Here is a 13,335-nt window from a genome sequence, read left to right on the forward strand (position 1 = left end):
TGCCGCCTGCTCCATGTGGCCTCTCCTTTGCATACCGGAGAGCAGTTTTACCCCAAAACACAGATTAAAGGTGTGTGAGGGCAGAGCTGGGCCTGCCTTAGGACACAGGAAGCGTGGCCCTGGACTCGGCAGTGCTGCAGAAATGCTTGTGGGTGAAGGACGGCCTGACCTCCCGAGGAGCAGGCTGCTCCCTTGCAGCCAGGAGGGTCATGTGGCCGGGCTGTGCCCTCCTGGGGCCATACAGCTTTTTCTCCATGCCTGAGCCTTGGTCCCTGCCCCAGAGGTTCTTGTCTGCTGCAGGGCTGGCAGAGGCTGCCTGTGACACTGGGAGTGGAAGTGACATTGGGAGTGATACTCGTACGGCCTTTAGCACAGGCCTGGGCACGTGATGGCATTTAATCAGGGACAGCTGCTGCAGTTACTATGACAACTGGTGACTAGCATCCTGACTCTCTGGGAACCTCTGATGTGACAAGCCCTGGAGGTTGAGGGGGTTGCTCCCTTGTGCCCATAGGCTTGTTTAGGACTGTGAGCGGGACCTGTGGCCTTGGCCTTCCAGTGTTTGGTGCACAGGGCCCAGCAAGGATGGGGACGTGGGGTCGTTCCTGCAGTGCTGCTTGTGGTCTGACTCAAAGTCTGCCTCTCCTGATCACCCAGGCTGTCAGCCTGGGTTGATGTGGGGCGATATTGGGAGACAGGGGTATAGAACTGTCCCCCAAGAGGCATGGAGGACAGTGATGTGGAAAAGAGCAAGGCTTTGGAGTCTGGCACCAGTGGGATTGAATCTGGTGCTTCCCTTGCTGGCTGGGGGCCACCTTTAGACTTTTCCCTGCACAGAGCCTCAGTTTCCCCTCTATCCATTGGGGATAATCCTAGCAAACTAGTCAGGACAGTATCATGGAAGGAAAATGTATCATGCAGGGATTCGAGTCTTAGCCCTGCCACTTCTGAGCTAAGCGACCGTGGCAAGGTACTTAAGTGCTCTGCACCTCAACTCACACATCTGTAAAATGGGGCCAGTAAAAGTACTTCCTCTGTCCAAGGGCCATCAGGAGGGGGGAATGAACAGGCAAGTATATAAGAAAGCCCTCGTTTTCTTTTGCAGCCCGTGCCCTTGTGAGGCTGGCATGCAGGATGGCAGGACAGCCCAGCCACATGCCCCACGGAGGGAGCCCGAACAACCTCTGCCACACCCCGGGGCCTGCGCACCCTCCTGACCCACAGGTAAGCCCTTTTCCTCTGTCTGCAGGGCCTTAGAGTTCCCCAGGAACATTGACCCCTGAGGCTGCTTCATCCTGGCCCACAGGGGCACCTGGAGACAGAGCCTCTCCTTGTACTCTTCCAGTGATAGGAGCAGAGCTCACTGCCTGACCTAGTTGGTCCTTCATTTCATTCAGCAACACCTGGAGAAGCCTCTCTCTGCTGGACCCTGGGTGGGATGCCAGGCCCTGGTCCTGCCCCGGGTGTTTCCATATGAATGGAACAGCCTCACCTCTGCGGATCAGCGTTGCTGAGAAGGATGGATACAGAGAGAGTTGTGGAAGCCCTGAAGAGAAAGGAGGATGCAGGGGAATGGGCAGGGTGAACTTGGGGTCAGAAAGAACTTCCTTACTCTGGGCTGAAGTCAGCCTTCTTTCTGATCAGAACTATGTTCTGGCCCCCTCCAGCCTCTTTATCCAGAACCAGCAAAGCTCCGAATCACCAGTTTTCCTTCCACCTGCCTCACCCTCCCTGTAGACCTCGGAGAGCCAGGCAGACTTTTGCAGCTTTTCTGAAGGCAGCTTTGCGGGTACTGAGCTGCTCACACACCCCATGCTGTTCCCTGGGCCTGGTGTGCGCTCCTCCAAGCCTCAGTCCAAACGCCGCTGCTTCTGGGGAGTTTTCCTGCTCCACCCAGCTCCTCCTGTGTGCTGCCTCCACACCTGTGCACAGGCACCGGGTCACATCCATGATCACATTCCACGGGGGGCTGGCTTCTGGGTTGCCTTCCCTTCCTGGATAAAGAACCCTCTGGAGTGGGGCTTTGCCAGTCACACCATCCCAGGCCAGGCGCCTGCTGAATTAACGCACTGCAGATACGTGTTGTGCACACACCCAGGGCATGACCGTGTGTGGCACAGACCCACATCTGCTTTGAGCGAGCACACAGTCTCATGGGAGGGACAGACAGGAAAGAATGCAGAAAAAACTCGGGAGCCAGTGAGGCTCCAACAAGGCATCTGACCCAAAGCCAGAGAGGCTTTCTGGAGGAAGTGGTGTGCACAGGCCTGGAGGGGACCGAGGGCTTGGGCAGCGCAGCTGGGGCCAGATGCTGTGGTGTCCTGTGGGCAGCCTGGAATGGTGAAAAGTAATTGTTTAGGGTTGACTTTTGTCCCAGGACTGTGAGACCTAAATTAGGGGAGACTCAGAGGCAGCTACCTTTCTGATCCATGAAAGGATTGTCACAGCTTCTAACCACCTAGTTCCTGTTGGAGGACTTCGGGTGCACTGGGGTTTGGCCTGTTGGGCAGGGTTGCCATGTACAGTTGTACAGGTTGGACACTGCACAAAGGTGCCTGGCCAGCAAGGCAGGTGACTCTGAAATCCTCCTGTCCTGAGCTCTCCTCAAGCCATGCTCCCTGGCGTGGGCTGCATCAGCCCCAGAGAAGGCGCCTCTATAATAGATTCACACAGAAGCGACATATGAACTAGGAGAAACCACGTGTGAGTGTATGTGGACGCATGCACATGGGTGCACACATGCACACAAGCGCACGAGGGTCCGAAGGCATCTATGCTATTTATACTCCCCATTTCTGTTACTGGCTGAGATGCAGGGGCCCATTTCCTAAATGGAATTTGAGGAGGCAGATCCCTGAAAGCTGGGCAGCCTGTGGACACTGCTGGTCCAGAGTCCACCAGGACATCTCAGTGATGGCTGGGGGCAGTGGGGCCTCCTCGGGTAATGTAGCAATTTGTCATATTAAGTCATTCACTAACAATAGAGTCCCCCTTGATTAATCTCCCAGAATTAGCCAGTTGCATTTTGAGCAATTAGGGTTAATTACAGCCTCATTTGGCAGAGGAGAGAGCCCCGTAATTATTTCACAAACAAGGAGAGGACGCGCTGGGCTGCGGCAGCGGCAACGTCCATGGCATCTCGTCGCACATGTTGGAGTGGTAATGACATAGTTAAGTGTAATTAGATAAGATTACTCAGCATTGGCTAGCGGCTGATGGTGAAGATGCCCCGGTCCTGCCAGCATCTGGCCAGGTTTGCAGAACCATGCACAGTGGTGTTGCTGCTGGGACTGCGGCAGGTTGGTCAGGCACTTGAATGAAGTACAGTCAGGCACTTTCTGTCTCCTTGTCTGGTATTTAAACACCATCGGGGGAGATATCAGGGCCTGAATCTTGCCTATTTTAGGACATAGAAACATTTGAAATTGATGGCAGGGGCATTTTGCTTTATGGCAGGAGGCATTGGTGTTTCCCTGAAATCATTCTTAGAGGAAGGAGCCAGGCTCCACAATGGCAAGAATGCTGTACCCTGGCCCAGGCTGGGTTCAGTTCTCAACTCTATCCCTCACCAGTCAGGTGACATTGGTAAGTGACCTCTCTGAGCCTCAGTTTCCTCATCTGTAAAATGGGGCCATGAGGACTAAGTGAGATGGTATACTTTAAAAGTCCAATGTGGTATCCAGCATCGTGGGTGTTAAGGATTGATCTTATTCTGATAGTTTAAAATTTATTTTCGTTTTCACAGCTAAAGAGCCCAGAGCTGGAAATAACCCCCAGTGTAGCGAGAACAATTTAGCACTCTGGTTTTGTTAACCTTCTATGCCCAAGGCACATGGTTTGTTCATTTCAAGGAACTTTCTAGCTCTGAGAGCTGTCAGCATATGAAAATATGTTTGCTGAGCCTGGCAGAATCATATGTGAAATTCATATGTATTTGGGAAAGCTGAGCATGTCTGCTTTTATTGAGGTTTTGAATGAATGAATGAATGAATGAATGAATGAATGAATGAATGAATTCGAGAAAAAGAGCTTAATATGCCTTATGTTTTATGGTTTTACCAAGTTGCTACAAAGCGTTTTCATCAGGAATGAAATGAAATGCTCAGCTGACCCAGTAAGTACCACATGAATTTCCAAGAAAAGTGTTCTTGTCTGAGAAAGTCCTGGCTGATGTGTCTTCCATCTGGAAAGTCTCTGCAAACCTGCTTGGGCTGTGCCAAGTCCTGTTGTATTGAGCACTACTCAGAGACAGAGGAACGTGCCTGCCTCTGCAGGAGATAAGCACTGCCCTGCACAGGTCCAAATCTTCAGGAAAATCTTCCCAAGCCAGCGATGGTACTTAGATAAGATTTAATGACCGAATATTGACAGCCATTAAAATGCCAGAAGTGTTTGCTTTGTTGTAAATTCAGCAAGTGCTCATCTTATTTTTGCCTTAGGTCTGCACACTCCAGGGAGAGGAAGGTGCAGGACCAGTCGGGTTAGATAAGGGTTTGAATCCCGGTGCCTAGATGAAGTCGAATGGCCGGTATTTAGGCACGGCCTGGAATCCACGCTGTGACATTTGGAATTGACTCTGCAGCAGATGGAGAGCCCATTATGGGTTTGAAGTTGACGGGGTTTGGGCTTTAGATCGCTGGTAGCTGAGGCTTGAGGCACCTGAAAGGTGGAAATAGGAGGAGGCGGGGAGGCTCCTGCCCGCACCCAGGTGAGATGATGCCTTAGCCTTAAACAGGCCGACGCAGGAGGGAAGATTTCAGAAACTGAAGGGGAAAACCAAGTGCTCTTGGTAACGGAAGGGATGAGAGGGAAGGCCAGGATGTGTCCGGCGTTCTGGGTGGCAGCTGGTGCCCTGGGTGGCTTCGCCCTTCAAGTCTTTGCTTGTCAGTCAGTTGGAGCTGGTTCCATAGTCTCTCATCCGTATGTTTAATTAAGCTCAGTTCTCTCTGAGCTCAGTTAATGAGGATCAGCCTGGGAGCCACTACAATTGAGATGACTTTGGGTTTTGCTATCCGGTGCCTTCCATGCTTTGGGCATCTTGTTGGCTGTTCCTGTGGAACTGACTGTGTGTAGGTGTCCAGGTTGAGACAGTCGTGGTGGTGGTTGCGCCAACAGTGTGACGCCTGGCACTTACCTTGTTCCGTCCTTTTACCAACTCATAGAAGAAGCAGGGCTTATCCCGAACTTCATTGTGCAGAGGGGGACACTGAGATAAATAGCTTGCCCGTTGGCTGTGAAGGAGCAGAGCCGGAGTCACTCCAGTCATGTGGCCCCATAGCCGCCGTCTCGAGTTTGCAGTTAGCCAGATGGTGAGGAGCCGAGTGGGGTTGGCCTGGTGAAGAGCCCGACAATATGGACTCTTTGTAAATCATGCCCCTTTGTGCAGCGCGGATTTAAAACACGTCTCCAAATACACATATCCCGGATCCATTAGAAGTCCTTACACACAGTGTCAGATGTCTTTAAAGGTGAACTTTGTTTATAGGAAATGTCATTCTGATGAAGTGTGCGTTTCAAAATCATAGAAACGGTTGCCTTAAAATTAATGATGCATTGCATATATCAGGGGGAAAAGGACCCATCCAGTGTAAAGATGATTAAAATTCAGGTCAGAAGTCTGACTTAGTCAGGCTAAATTTTTTAATGAGATTTCAGAAAATTAATTGGGCGAATGCATTTTTATTCTTTTAACATGTAATTTTATGCTCCTGGTTTTTTTGTGTGTGGTTTTTTTTAAAGAATTTGTCCATGGTCGAGGCTTATTGTGGTTCAAACATTTTAAACTCAAATTAGCACAGGGTGGGGGGCATTTGTGGCCTAATTTGATCTGACTTGGAGACGAAAGCTGGGTTTGTCCAAGCTTCCTGGGTGGGGGTGTTCAAGATACACCCTCCCCGTATGCCCAGGTTTCGCTTGAGAAGGCTGGCAGCATTTCATGGGAGAGTGGGATTGGGGATAGAGGCCACTTCTTGGTTCCTTAGCCAGGCCTCTAGAGTTATTTCCAGAGGCCCCTCTTCTCTATGAGATGGCACAACCTCCTGGGCATCACAGGCCTCCTCCCTCGGGCCCCCTGCAGCTGGCAGCAGAGCCTGGGTCAGCACCCCTGCTGCCTACCCAGCCCTCCGCCCCATCTCCTCTACCTTTGGGGGAGAACTAAAGGGCTCCCCCCGGAGGAAGAGGAATGAGGCTTCAGAAATGGCCTCGGTGCCCACGGCACAGCGAGACAAGGGGAGCACAGTCCCTTGGCAAACAGTCCCAGATGACCCCCTCAGGGGACAGTGAAGTCAGAAGGCTGCAGAGGCAGGCCAGCCTCACTCCTTTCCTATAGCCTGGTGACACTGGGTCAATGACCTCTCTGCAACTCAGTTTTCTCATCTGTGGAATGGGGCCATGAAGACTGCGTGTGATGGAAAACTCTAAACATCCAGCATGGCACCCCACATCGTGGAAATTTATGCCATTGATCTTATTCTTATGGTGTAAACTTCAGTTTAGTTTTCACAGCTACAGAGCCCAGAGCTGTACATGCCATCAGTGCAGACCCTCGGTGGGGATGCGGATGGTGGCATCATTGATAGCAACAGTGAAATGCCCTGCGCTGGCGACCTGGGCCAGGCACTGTACACACCCCGCCTCAGTTCATCCCCAGCCCCCTAGGAAGTAGGTTCCGCTTGCTGCAGACATCTCAGACGCCAATACCAATCATAACAACACACAGCATTTCCTATGTGCAGGGTGCTTTCATTCGTTAACCTGTTTAACGCCCTGGCCACCCTCTGAAGGGGGTACTGTCATTATCTCAGTTTTACAGATAAGGAAACTGAGGCCCAGAGGGCTTGCCCAAGGCTCACAGCCAGGAAGTGGCAGAACTTGGACTTGAATCCAACTCTGGGCCCCAGTGTCAGTGTCTCAGCCTCTCTGCCAACCTGGGCCCCAGGAGTTGTGTTCATTTTCTCCAGGAGCCATCGCGGGGCCCTAGACCTATCGGGACTGTAGCATTAGAGGAGCAGTTTTCAGAAGGGCCATTGGGATTATTGCTGTCAGCCACTGCAGTGTGAGTTGTCTGGGGCTAGCCCCACGTTTGCCCAGCAGCTTAGAGCTCCTGGAACCCCTTTCGCCAACATCATCTCCTGAGACCCTCAGGGAGTTCTGAGGCTGGTATTACCCATCCAAGGTATAGATAACCTCATTCGGCTACAAGGGCAAGAGTGGCACCTGCCCAGGGCTGACCCAGGTCAGGGAGGCCCTGGAGGTGGCAGCAGAGAGAGGCCTGGCCTTTCAGGCCAAGAATTCAGCTCACCTTTTCCCTTTCCACTCACAGCCCCCGAGTTAAATCGGGATCGACTCTGCTGGCTTAGGCAGCGCCCAGGAGCCCTGTGTCCCGCAGTGGCCTCCACCAGAGCAGAGGCCACCCGGGCGACAGACCCCATCCCAACCCCTGCGAGGAACCCTCACCCGGTGCTGCTGCCTGAGTAACCTGCGCCACCGCAGGAGCTCATTCCTCTAATTAGGTCGAATGGGTTGTGACAGGAAATGCAAATCTGGGTCATCGCATATGCAGATGTGCAGCGGAGTGTCAGCAATGCTGACTGGGATGTCACCCATGTCCTTTGGGAGCTTCCTGGAAGCTGTGGAGCTGGGCGGCCTGGCCTCTGGGGCACATCCCCCCAGGGTGGGTGGAGAGTGCAGGGGACTCCAGCCACTCAGCCTGGGCAGAAGCAGCCCAGTGTTACCAGCACAAAGACCTTTGGAGATCGCATCCTTCAAACACTTCAAGTCCCAGGAGGAACATTGAAGCCCAGAGAGCAGAGAGACCCTGCCCCATGTCACCCAGCAGTACAGCTGGCTCTAGATTGTCAGGATGTTCAAGTCCCATCTCCCCACTGACTGGCTTTGTTATTTATAAAATGGGGCTAATAAGCCTTGCTTTACAAGGCTGTTAGAACATTTAAGTCATAAAATCTGCCTAAGCAGCCAGCACAGTAACTGACACATAGTAGGTCCTAATAAATGGTAGCATGTCATCATTTTCATGAATATGTGTGTGTCCCCCAGGTGCTGAGAAAGTTGAGGGTGTGTGTCTTTTTTTGAGGGTGTGTGATCTCAGCCGCACTCATAGAAATGACCGTAGATGGGCCACAAAGTCCCACTGTGCACCAGGCTGTGCTGAACACATTCCATTGTGTCGTTCAACAAACATGCCCCAGCACTTGTTCTGAGCAGGGCAGAGCCTTAGCTCAGGGGACATGCAGGGGACTAAGATGGGAGCCCACTTTTGGAGATGTCCATGGTTGGGGAGGAGGTAAGAGGCAGACAGAACCCGGCAAACAAGCCAGTGATCAGATCATGAAGGGAGGTGATATGTGCTGTGGAGGAAACCAGCAGCCTCGGTTTCTCATCTGCAGAGTGGGGTCACTGTCGGGATCACATGGGGCGGGTGTGGAAAGTGCGGGGGGGACATTGAGGCTCTGACAGTGGGGTTGGACATCAGAGTCCCTCCTTCATCTTAGAGGGGCGCTGGGAAAGGGCAGCAGTCTCCACCTCGGCCGGGCTGGACACTGATGCCCTCTGTCTGTCCCCTCCAGAGGCACCCGAGCACCCTGTCTTTTCGCTGCTCGCTGGCAGACTTCCAGATCGAGAAGAAGATTGGCCGAGGGCAGTTCAGCGAGGTGTACAAGGCCACCTGCCTGCTGGACAGGAAGACGGTGGCTCTGAAGAAGGTGCAGGTGAGCCAGCGACCCCATGGGTCAAAGTAGTCTTGCAGGAGCTGACTTCTGTGTCTAAACATTGTGGCCCTGGGCAGTCCCTCCTTCCATCCTCTTACCTCCCTTCTCCTCCCTGCCCTTCCCCTATAAATGAGGGAAATTAGTACCCAACTCACTGGGCTATGGAGAGAATCAGATAGACGCCTGCAAGCTCAGTGTGAGCCATAAATGGGGGGGGGGGGGGGAAGAGCGTGCTCTGAGTACCTACTGTGCACTGGGTCCTGCTAGACACTCACGGAACCTTGACAACAGCCCTGGGCAGGGACTAGCATCCCATTGCTCAGATGAGGAAAACAGTGCAGGGCTGGGCATAACTCCCCAGACCCACAGAAAGAGCTAAGGCCCACTGACCCTGTTGCCTGCACTTGCTGGTCCGTTCTGGGCCTGAGTGTCCTTCCTGACCTCCGCATCCTTTCTAAATGGCAGAAGGGGGTTGAATGGATGGTTTTAAGCAGCAAACTCTGGCCAGGAGGCATTTCATTAAGAGCCACTGGGCCCATTTGAATGCTGCTTTGCTGCAGGAAATGGTTTTCCTCCTTCAGCAGAGCTTCCTGAATCCCTCAGCAAGATTAGCAGCCTGGGCAGAGGAGGCAGGAGAGGAGCAGCCTGGGCAGGAGAGAGACGGCAGCTCACACTCAGCCACTGGGTGGGTGCCGGGCGAAGACTTCCAGCTGGACGGTCTCGGCATCACTGGTTTCTTGTAGATCTGTGACTCACACGTGGCTTCAGGTGGCTGGAGGGGAAACAGGCTCCTCTGTTCAGAAAAGGCCCACATTCTGCCCTTTGTTTTCCAAGGAGGGGCTCGCCTGGGCTCTCTCTGTATCGGTTTATTTGTGCCATGATGAGTTTTGTGGTGAGGCTCCTGGCTTATTGACCATCCGTGTGTTCCTGTAAGTCAGAGGTGCTGGGAGCACCCACCCAGAGTGAGCACTGGAGGGCAGGGGCAAGAGGGGTTGAGAGGTCGGGGGCTGTACCTCATCTTCTTACTCTTTAGAGCTCAGGCTGTTGGCCCCATTTACAGAAGTGAAGACTGAGGCTCTGAGTGTGTTTCCTGGCCTGCCACTTACCAGTGTGTGACCTCAGCAAGTCACTGGACTTCTCTGAGCCTCAGTCTCCTCCTCTGTAAGTCGGCAACAATAATTCCGGCCTCGTGGGAGTCACTCTGAGGATTCAGGTTAAAGTGGTCAGCATGGCTCCTGCTGGCACATGGTGGGAGCCCACTAAGCAGAACTGTTGTCCTCACAAGGTAGGGTCCCTGGGCATGGAGATGGCTGAACCAGGACGCTGGGAGCTGGGTTTTAACCATCCTGTTTCCTTTTTCCTCTCACCCAAGATATTTGAGATGATGGATGCCAAGGCCAGGCAGGACTGCGTCAAGGAGATCGGCCTCCTGAAGGTGAGTGCCCTGAGCGGGATGGTCCCCTCGGTGGACAAAGTCCTCAGTTCAGCTGGAACTGGGCTGACTGGACAGACATGCCAGGACCTGTCCGGGGTGAGGCGTGCAGGGTGGGGATGGTGGTGAGGTCTGTGGTCTTTCCTCAGCCCCGCTAGCATCTGCATTGGCTCCCTAGAGTCAGAGATTATGGGACATTCTGGACTTGACTTGGCCCTGGCCTGGCGCAGCTCTGTGCTTGGGATCCCCCCCTACTCCCCAAGGTAGGATTCTGCTGGGATCTCAGAAGTGACAGAGAAGGGGGAGCTTTGGAGGCCCGGGAACCTGGGTTCAAATCCTAATGTCTTTATGAGCTATGTGGCCTTAAGCAAGTGATTTAATCTCCCTGAGCATCTGCTTAATGGTGAGAACACCTGCCTCACAAAATGTAGGCAGATTGAGAGAATTAAATAAAATAATATCTAAAGAGGGCCTGGTGCAGTAGAGCACACAGTAGGTGCTTGCTCCGTACCTTCCTCCCTTTCCACGAAACAGGAGAGCTTGCTTGGTAGCTTCTTAAAGTGGGGCTGCTGGTGGCAGTGACACTCTTGGAAGCCACAGCTGCAGAATTTCAGGTTAACAGTTAATCCACTGAGCCCTGCCCTGGACGCTCAGGCCTGGGCCCTGTCATTGAGGACTCCTAGGTGGTGACCATTCAGGGTGATGCTGGCCAACTCAGAGGCCATGGAGTCCAGGGGAAGCCCTGCAGAGGCTGGGGCCCAGCTCCGTTCCAGAACCTGAGGCTGAGACGAGCCTGCCACAGGAACCCTGACAATGTGGATTGGAGGCCAGTATTGTGGTGGCCTCAAATGCCATCTGAGGACTTAAATGTGGTAATGATGCATCACAGTGACGAGGCTGGAGCAGGGAGGCTTGTAGGGAGCTGTCCTTAACTCCAACTATATAGGTAAAAAATACCCTTCAAATAACATTTTAAAATATTACATAATGGTCACCTCTGGAACCCTGTTGTGATTTGGAGACTCTTCCTGATCACCAGCCCTGGGAAACAGCAGTCCCAGTCACCCACTCGTGGCTAAGAACACGTGTGCCATCCACATCGAGTAAGGAATTGTACATGCATGTGGGCTGAGCCTGCCTGTTGAGGGTCCCTGGGTGCAGAGGCATGTGAGCGCAGCCCCTTTGGCGAAGCAGCCCAGCGTGGTGTGAACCAGCCAGCCGCGGGCAGGGCTCTGTCTTCCCCAGGCGGTGCAGCTGAGTGCCAAGGACCGTGGGCTTCGGAGGCGAGCGCACCCTTTGCTCACTAGCTGTGTGGCCGTGGGCAGGCTGTTAACTTCTCAGGGCTTCAATTCCCTCATCTGTACAAGGGGGTGATGACAACAGGGCCATCTTCAGAGGTTTGGAGAATCAGAAGAAGCTGGAGTAGCTCGGTGTATGCTGGTGTGTGCTGGGTGCTCAGCCAGAGGCAGCCCCCCGGTCATGGCTGGGCAACGCCAACCCCTTCCCAGAACGCTGATCCAGCTCCTGGCCTGCCCGTGGGAAGTCAATAGGATGTGCCAGGGCAGGAGGTGTTTCCTACAAAACAAAGGGAAACACGGTTCTCAGAGGGGCTGCTGGGCGACATTGGCCATACTGTTCATGCCAGGACCTCCCAGTGCAGAGGCTATGGTACATGGGGCAGAAAGGCATAGATTCATGTGTTTATGGATTCGGCACAGGTTGTGAGCACAGGGGATGCAGCCCAGCAGGGAAGGCAGATCCGAAAGGCCACAAGTGCAGAGAGTCCAAGAAGAAGGGACCTTACATCGATGGGTCTTTTGCTCTCAGCCCTGCCTCCCTCTGGTCACTTTGTTGGACATTTCAAGGGTATTACTCCACCTGATCTTCACAGCATTATGCCCATTTTACAGATGAGGAAACTGAAACTCAGAGATGCAAAATGACTTTCCCAATGTCACCCAGCTCTGCTTGACTCCGAAGCACAGGCCTTATCCATAAGACACTCACCTCTCCAGCAAATGCCAGGGCCCTGTCAGTGGGTGCCAGCTGGGTGCCAGCCCGGGGCAGGCGCTGGGGCTATACCATCTCTCATTTACTCTGCCTCCCTCTCCCTTTCTCTCCTTGGGTAGCAACTGAACCATCCGAACATTATCAAGTATTTGGACTCATTTATTGAGGACAACGAGCTGAACATTGTGCTGGAGCTGGCCGACGCGGGTGACCTCTCACAGATGATCAAGGTGAGGGTGCCTGGTGGGCAGACCCGGCCTGGGAGCTGCCCAGGGTCCCAGCCCTCTGGGACACTCAGCCCCCCTCGCTGATGCCCACAGGCCTCAGCCGTGGCCCAGAGGGTACCCTTTCAGGCCATGTCCCCATTTGCTGTGAGGGCCAGCCATAGACAAAAGAATCCCTCTGGCTACCCCCACGGTCCCAGCCTGCCATGGGCTCATGGGCCACTTCTCCTGCCTCACAGAAGGAGCAGGCACAGGACCCTAATTAGGTCAGATACCACCAGCTCACAGAATCTGGGAAAGTGTCTCCTGGGTCCAGTTGCCTCATTTTACAGGAGGGAAAACTGAGCCCAGAAAGGTTAAGAGACTTTCCTGAGGATACCCAGCAATGTGGGGACAGAGCCAGGTCTGTAGCCCAGGTCTCTGTTTCGAGGCCTGGGACCCTCCTGTGGATATCATCCCCAAGTTGATTTCCCAGAGATTCTTCCAGCCCCTGAGGGGTATCTTCATTCCCATGTAGCAGCCAAGGCTAGGAGTCTCCAAGAGGTTAATTGACTTGCCAAGTCCCACAAGCAGGCTCAGTGCCAAGCCTGTCACTTGCTGTGTATTCCACAGCAGCCCCCATACCACTCCACCCCCTCACCCCCACCTCCTTGGACCCAGGCCCAGGCACACATGAGTCTGGAATCAGGGACCATCGCAGCCCCCGTGATGGAGCACCTACTGTGGGCACAATCCTGCTGACCACTAGCATCACTCACTGAGTCCATACTGTTCTCAGATAGCAAAGCTCAGAGAGGTTCAGTTACCTGCCTGAGGCAGCACAGCCTCTAAGTGGGACCCTCAGGCCCAAGCCCTTAGCCCCACTCTCTGCTTCTCTCTCAAGGCCTTCACTGCCCTGCTGGCTTGACACGAGTCTGCAGGCCACTTTTATGAGTCCCCCTCC

General features: G+C 53.6%; 1 protein-coding gene across 1 annotated transcript in view; it reads left to right on the forward strand.

The window, feature by feature from the left end:
• Positions 1-1,107: 1,107 nt before the first annotated feature.
• Positions 1,108-13,335, forward strand: part of NEK6 (NIMA related kinase 6) — a 33,982-nt gene continuing 21,754 nt past the window's right edge. The window contains exons 1-4 of the mRNA XM_016210956.2: positions 1,108-1,224; positions 8,586-8,726; positions 10,099-10,161; positions 12,288-12,398. Coding sequence (XP_016066442.1) covers positions 1,135-1,224; positions 8,586-8,726; positions 10,099-10,161; positions 12,288-12,398 — 405 coding nt within the window. The 5' untranslated portion in view covers positions 1,108-1,134. The remainder of the gene's footprint in view (positions 1,225-8,585; positions 8,727-10,098; positions 10,162-12,287; positions 12,399-13,335) is intronic.

The sequence above is a fragment of the Miniopterus natalensis genome, chromosome 12 (genome assembly GCF_054644295.1).
Source record: "Miniopterus natalensis isolate mMinNat1 chromosome 12, mMinNat1.hap1, whole genome shotgun sequence".
Classification (NCBI taxonomy): Eukaryota; Metazoa; Chordata; class Mammalia; order Chiroptera; family Miniopteridae; genus Miniopterus; species Miniopterus natalensis.